At 35.0% G+C, this 7,893-nt stretch overlaps 1 protein-coding gene across 1 annotated transcript in view; it reads left to right on the top strand.

The window, feature by feature from the left end:
* Positions 1–7,893, top strand: part of MALRD1 (MAM and LDL receptor class A domain containing 1) — a 285,192-nt gene that overhangs the window by 107,753 nt on the left and 169,546 nt on the right. The window contains exons 9-10 of the mRNA XM_012660894.1: positions 3,995–4,141; positions 6,026–6,123. Of these exons, the coding sequence (XP_012516348.1) occupies positions 3,995–4,141; positions 6,026–6,123 (245 nt within the window). The remainder of the gene's footprint in view (positions 1–3,994; positions 4,142–6,025; positions 6,124–7,893) is intronic.

Below are 7,893 nucleotides of genomic sequence, written 5' to 3'. Positions count from 1 at the left end.
TATATATGTATTTTTTCCCATTGTGTTCCAAAAAAGGTCGAAGGATGGACACGTCTGTGTTTGCATCAAAATAGTTTGGGAAAGTCCATGGATAAAAGGGTTTTTAAATTGTAGGACTTTTTAGATCACTTAAAATGCTAATATGAATTGTGAATCTTCAAAGGGGAAGTTGGTGTAATAGTCAAGTGAAAGAAGTTTAAACCAAGGATCCTGTGCAATGCATTTAATTTTTACTGTGATACAGTCTCTAGAGGTCTTTCATATTTAAAAAAATTATCGAATACTAAAACACTTTCTGAGGGGAAAGGGAAATACTAATATATATGTTTAGTGTAGCAATGATCCTTGTGGGTTCTCAATATATATATTAACAGAATGTTTATAATATAATCATATTGAAATCTAATATTTGCTCATCATATAAAATATTCCCTATTCACTTCTCATACATAGCTTTTTCCTTATATCATAGAAAACCGATTCACTTCTGGAAGATTCACAAAATATTTTACTTTTCATGATCCAGAATTTTTCTCAGCTGTCACAATGAAATTTTTTTTCTTCTCCCCTTATTCTGCAGTAGTTAATTATGCAAGAGAAAGCTTTATCATCATCTGAAAATATTACTATCACTGATGAATTCTGAGTGAAATTTATCTAAAATTGTGAACGGTGTCATATCTTATACTTTGCTTAGAGATGGTAAAGTGTATTCTATAATCACATAAAGTTAAAATAAAAGCAACCAAGTAATCGAAATCACTGTTTATAATGAATATACTTTATTTATAACATAAATAGATGATTTTTTTCAGATTTTAAAAATATTTAGCATCTAACACATCTAGTATGATAAGGTATGATAGTTGCCAGAATACATTTGACTCTTGACATTCTTCAAATATTTATAACTTCACATTACATTTTTTGAATTATGTAGGGGAGATATTAATGGAAGGACCGCAGCTTAGGCAACTGGAATTTGACTTATTTATAGTGCAGTTAAGCTCTAGAATATTTCGCTTTAAAAAAAAATCTTTTTACGTTTATGGGAGCAAATGTCATCGGTAAAAACAGCTGAGCAATTCACCAAGATTTTTACAGAGCTGATTGGACCACATTGCTTTCACATATTTTTGTGGTGGTCGATTTCAAAAATTAACTTTCATTTTTCAAAGAAGAGTGGTGCTTAGTGTTCTATGTATGGAAAGCACAGTGATTGACATTTTAATTGGTAAAATATCTAGCTAATGAAAGAAATGGTTTGAACTATTGTGATAAATCTAAATTTCAACATTTATATTAGTAGAATCCAAAGTTGTTTTTATCTTGAAATCTTCATTTACATCTTTGCAGTTGAGTGACACAGGCTCACTTGTGAAGAGTCTAAGGGTTTGGTGATGGATTGGTCATGTGGTACTTCCCACTTTCATACTCGTTGGTCTTATAGCCATTTCACACCATTGTCTTGTTGGGGAATTAGAATGGTGCCTTCCGTGGCCATCTGCAGTGAAGAAGATTGTTGTTTGTGTGGACGTGCTTCATTTGTGTAGCAATGTATAATTTACTGCTCCAACACTGCAATATTGAATTTATTACCCAAACAGGGACAGTGAGAGGGAAAAGAAGAGTTATTAATTATTATGCTAGGACAACAGGCATACTCTGGGACAGCCCTGAGCCAGGCCAGATGAGGGGTCATTCTACCCATGGGAGGTTTTCTATTCCAGGGAAGCATCTCTCTAGGAATTGGGGTACTCTTGCCAGTAAGTGTGTGGATTCCTTGGCCAACTCCACAGCCAAGAATTTGGAACTTTTAAGCACATTTTAGAGGCCACGTATGTACTCTGAGTCTTGAATATTTTTACGATCCATTAACTGACTTAGAAAAGCTAGGAGGTTGCCTAGAAGGTGGATGAGCTCTCAGAGGACCAAGGAACTAGAGCAGAGGGTCCTCGAGTGCTCAAGGAGATAGTCACAGCGAGGTTACAAGTGCTTAAGACTGTGTCAAAAAACAGAAGAGACTCTCCTTTGGGGGGTAATTTTTTATCAATAGCCATATCCTATAAACTGTGTAGCCAGAGCTAAGAAAAAAAAAACATATTCAGAGCAGAGTAAAGGTGGGGGGGGGGTAAACAACATAGCTAGGAGCAATAGATTTCCAGTTAGGTATATGGATGAACTCCACTTCCTTGTGATTTTGGTGCCCATTAGGTAATGTGCAATATCTTTTTATTATTATACTTTGGTAGATTTACTTGTTTTTGTTTTTGGGAAAATCCATTTAGAGGAGAAAATAATATTTGCTTGTAACAGAAGAAATGGTGTACCAAAATCTGACAGGCTTCCCAGTCGGTGCTGGGGAACCTACGAATACGAAAATTGGGTCCTCGGAATGGGGCGTTCAGTATCCAGCCAATTCTGGATTTTCGAAATGTGGCTGGTTGAATCCGTGGATGCGCAACCCACAGATACAGAGGGACCGCTGTTTATGCATTTTATGATAACAAGCATGGCTTTGAGATCTAAACATTCAATTTACACTCAGAGAAAATTTAAGTGGCATTGTCATTTGCACATTACACTTAAATGTTTTAAGAGTTGACATGTTAATGATGAAATATCTGGTCATGAAACCAGGCATCCCTGTTTACAGATATTTGAAGATCCTTTCATTATTAAGATATAGTGAGCTTATTTATTCAATATGCCAGTCAAATTGGTCATGCCATTTAAATTTAAAGAGGAGAATAATGATTAGAAGCAAGCACATAATGATGGGTTCTTTTTAATTATGAGACAAAGTTCCAACTTTAGAGAGGCTTCATAGTACAAGATTTGGTGTCAAATAGTCCTAGGTTCAAAGTCTAGATGGTCCATTTACTAAAATTTACCACAGGGAAATTGCTTAGTATTCTAAGTTTCATTTTTCTTTGGAGACTATTATATTTACCATGTAGGGTATTTGTGAGAACAAAGATTAATATGTGTAAAATACCTGGCACATACTTGGAACTCAGTGGAAACATGTATTGTTACTAAAGATGATGAGAGCATTAGGATCTTAGGGAGCTTATGAAACTTTGGATGCTTTCGGACAAAAAAAATTTATTGCCCTTCCCTCACGCAATGTTATAAAAATGCCTCAGCATAAAAGAGGAATAATTGGAAATAAGTTTTTAAATTAACTGTGTTCATTTATCCTCAAAACTACTATCTAAGATAGTCTGATACAATAATTCTTGTTTTAGAAAAGGAAATTTTTAAGCACATAAAAACTAATTTCTCGAAAGCACAAATCAAGTTGTTAGAAGTGATTTTCTAGTTTACTGTCCTGTCCTCTGAAACCTGTTATTTTTTTTTCTCACGAATTTGGTGTCAAAGCTGGGAGAGATGCTTGTGAAGCATACCCCAACCCTGACTTTTTCTAGAACTGATTCTATGATAAGTGTAGGAACTTAAGTATTTGCCAACTTTCTAGTTAGAAGAAAAGATCAGTTCAGAATATCTAATTTACCTGCAATTCCAAAATGGCTAGGCATTTTCTTTGGAGAAACTGTTAAAATAGAATCATGACATGAATACTGAGACACTGACCTCAAGTTCTTCAGGTGTCCAGAATTAATTTAAATTTCCTGCTTTCAAATGTATTTTTTCAAAACTACTATCTCAGCGGATTTATACTGGGCAGGCAAATTAGTTGCTCCCTGAAAAACTCCAGAGTTCTACTTTGCCTCGTTAAATACAATGGAGATGGCCAACTAGGATGACATGTGCCAGACTTCCAGATAGAAGCGTGTAGAAGGGCCACGTCTCACACAGCACACGGGGAATTGTGTGAGGCTGGGAAAAGGAAAGCTATTGTGGTAGAAAACATTCACTACAAGCAGAATGATTACGCTGACCTCAGTTGATTGGCTAACATATAGTCAATGATTCACTGTGCATTCTTATTTCACTTCTCCTCACTGGTTTTCTTTTCCATGTGCAACAGCAAATCATCTCACGTGTGACTTTGAGTCTGGTCTCTGTGGCTGGGAGCCATTTCTCACAGAAGATTCACACTGGGAGATGGTGAGGAGATTGAACAACACAGAGTACTCCTTTCCCAAAGCTGATCACATAGCAAACATAAATCATGGTAGGACATTTTCCTCTTTAAAAAAAAATTAGTTGTCTTTCTTTCATGTTGTGAAGTGATGATACTGTGTATTTTCATTTCCCTCTGTAGACTATGTAAATGAAACTGTGGCTTGTCTTTCTTTAAAACCTCCTGACGAACTTAATAATTAGTGGCTAATTGAGTTTCCGGAAAGAAGCATTGCTTTACATTTTTTGTTGTTGCGTTTTTTTAAAAGGTTGGGTTGAAGCCATTAAGAGCAGGGAAAGTTTTCTGGTAATTCTCTCTAGTTGCCAGGAATCAGGTACAGTAGGCTTGCCTTCTTTTTAAAGCAATCCAATTTTTTTGCAAAACAGAAAGAAAAATAGTCTAATCTTTCTGGGAACTGCGAACAGAGATTTAGTACTATCTATAAAATAAATCTACAAATACTTCAATGCAATTTAATCATTCTTCAGGCTTCTTTATAACAAATAATCTTACTTCTTCCACATATATATTTTTAACCACCATCATGTTTACATATCTTCTCAAAATAGAGCAGCCACAACTGCACATAGCATTTTAATAAGGGTTTATGAAACTCCACGAAAAACAGAAAAGATTTTTTCTCTTTTTTCTTTTGTTTTGTTTATATTTATATGGCATCAGATATTGCTCATAAACGTTAGTATCACATTAACTTTATAATAACACAACTGTACTGTTGATCCTCTTTTATGCTCATTGAACATTATCCTATATGTTTCTCCTTGCAGCCTATGTCAAAAATAAGTGTTGACCGTGTTTTTAATTACAGCCATTGGAAATTGGAGTAAGAATCTGAGGGTTTTTAAAGTGGAATAATTTTTTCAAAATCATCTTTTCCTACTCAATTATAAAATAGGTGAAACATGAAGAATATAAGGAACTTGCATATACTGTTTTCCATTATTTTAGTTTGAAATTTGGGAACGATAACCTTTGTCCTTCCCAGTTGGCTTTGAGATTGAAAGCCAATATAAACTGGATTTTTTTTTCTTCACTCAGAGATGACACCACTGACGTGCAAACCTGGTTGTTTGATTAAACACGTGGCTGAGTCTATAAAATAATACATTTTAATTCTGAAATCCTTTCCTTTCTGCACAGTCAGCATTGATCTGTATCTAGGAAAATCACTCTTGGAATGTGGTATTTTCCAGTGAAAATAGTTGGCTTTCCAAGTTGCCCATCACTTCATGATTATCAAAGGGCAGCATCAGACCTTGACATTGTTTGGCATAGCCTTCCTTGTAAGTTTTCAATATGCAATGAAGCTACCCCTGACAGCAGCTCAGAATGTGTGATCTTTTAAGCTGCTAAGAGATGTTATCCCCCTGTACATTTGCCATGGGTACATCTACTGTAGTTAAAACTCTAAAAGCGGTTATTTTGTTAATGTTCAGATTAGATCTTTAATTAAGCTTCCATCCCCTCTAGCACAGACAACAATGTCAAACATGTAAGCCCCAGGAGAAACCAAACTCATTCCATAGGCTCATATCCTTCAGTACTTTGTGAAAGAAACTGAAAAACAAAGCTCCCATGGGAATTTTATAAGGGCGTGTTGAATATCTAATTGTAAGCTTAGAAGCTTCCTTCAATTTGACTTCAAACTCTAGGACCTGAGTGAAGCCAATAAAAATGTTTGCTTAGGTGATTTGGATCAAGAGCTTGTTTTTAACGGATTGAATTTTATTTTAGATATTTAACCTTATACATATGAAAATGCTTTTTAGACCTTAATGGTAAATAAATAAAAATGTCATTTTTTTCAATCTGATCAACTGTTGAATGTGTGAAAGGATAAGGTGTCAGAGCAAAGAACTGCTAAATGTGCAACAGAACTTACATCCATATAACGTGGCTTTTTTTGTTTTTTAGGATCATTCATTTATGTTGAGGCACATGAATTCCCTGGAGTGGCCAAGCTGGGAAGCCCTATCCTTACAAAACTGCTCACTGCCTCTACCCCATGTCAGGTAATCAACTGTTCTGCATTTTCATTGACCATTCTGTGGTTGTAAATCATTGGACTTGGATTACTCTGCTAGTAAAATGCCTGCCATGTTTTACTATCATTTTAATGATGAATTAAGAAATTTATATGAGCTATTTCAACACGTAATGCCATGTCCTTCCAGAAGAGCATCTGTAACATGTAACCTGCACCATTCTTTTTGGGAGCTGTTAAGAAAACTTTCTGTTATTTTATATTCTTTTCACATAGTTCTTTCAATAACCTAAAGCTGTAGATACACGTTGCCAAAATTACTTATTGTTTTGGCCGACCACATTAATTGAGTAAAATAAAATCAGTTAAATAAGTGCTTGTTGGAAGAAAGATGAAAAAGGATGAGTAGAGATAAATATATGCAGAAAAAATAACCATGTTTACTGAAATTATATTTTTTCAGTGAGTTCTCTGGTGCCCAGTAAACACAGACCAAGCAGTAAAGTACCCATTCCATTCCAACAGTGCATTAGAGAAGAAAGTAGGAGGACTTTGGAGTCAACACTGGCTCAAATCTGAGTCGTGCCACTTACTAATTGTGGTGCAGACCAATTGTATATTCCCTTTAAGATCTAATGCCTGTTTCACACAATTGTGAGGATTTAAATGTGATTAAATAAAGCATCTGGTGAAATATGTGGTACATAGTAGGTATTCAGTAAACATAATTCCTTTACTTTCCATAAAACTAACATCTAACTCAGATGTTTCTGTTCAGGCTGCCTTGTTTTCAATTCTTTTGAGAGTTCCGACATGCCTCCAAGCCTTCAGGATTTCAGCTCATTTTTTTTTATCTTTACTTATCAGAAAATAATGAAGAGATCAATACTGCCACACACTAAATTCATTGCCTGTAAATGTAGGCTCACAGCAGTTTACTTGGGCATTCCTGATGATAAATTACATAGCATTCAGAGGTATGAACCTAATTATATGTTCAGCTTCATAGAAGTCTGAACAGAAGTGTCCAGAGCTCCTGATAGATTGTCCCTTTTTTTTTCTTCTTTTTTTCCCCTTTCCTTTGTTTTCCTTCCCATTTATTTGTGGGTATAAGGATTAAAACAACGTCCTATTCTCCCCTTCCATCTCATCGAAAAGCCCTGTATCTGTTCCAACCCTTCTTTTATTTTAATTAAATCCTGTGTGATAGAAAGAGAGAAAGGTAGATATAATAGGTAGATATAATTGGTTTTTTTTTTTTGAGAACTCCAGAAGAACTTACTTGCTTTTTAAAAGTGCAAGCTAAAAAAATAAATAAAGTACAAGCTAACTTAGCTTTAATTCAAAGTCACACACTGATGTGATGAGATCACTACTGTCATACAAAAAAGAAATTAGATACAAAGGAATAAAATGTGTTAATACTGCCCACTTCACAGAAATTTGAAAACAAACGTTAAGAGCTTATCAGAAATTCCTATGACTCACTGAGAGTCACCGAGAAATCATGTATATATGTGTATATAAATATACATATATATATATTTATTTTCTTTTTAAAAGTTATCTACATTTCCTATCATTGTGCGCTTCCTGGTAGCCATTAATTTGTGGTGATTGGGACTGAGTTTCAATTTATCATTGTTTCCACTTGAGGACACCTTTCTTTGCTCTTCCTTAAATTTATAGTTTAGCTGTGGGGGTTTATTTAGGTGGAGCCTCAGTGAAAATGCTGTTATGGACGGTTTAGGTGCTTGACAGTTTATCTCAGAACCGAGACTTCAGTCTCCAAAGGCTG

This window comes from Propithecus coquereli, unplaced genomic scaffold (assembly GCF_000956105.1).
Source record: "Propithecus coquereli isolate 6110/MARCELLA unplaced genomic scaffold, Pcoq_1.0 Scaffold69, whole genome shotgun sequence".
Classification (NCBI taxonomy): Eukaryota; Metazoa; Chordata; class Mammalia; order Primates; family Indriidae; genus Propithecus; species Propithecus coquereli.
Note: the sequence above shows the minus strand (reverse complement) of the source record. Positions and strands in the feature narration are given on the sequence as shown.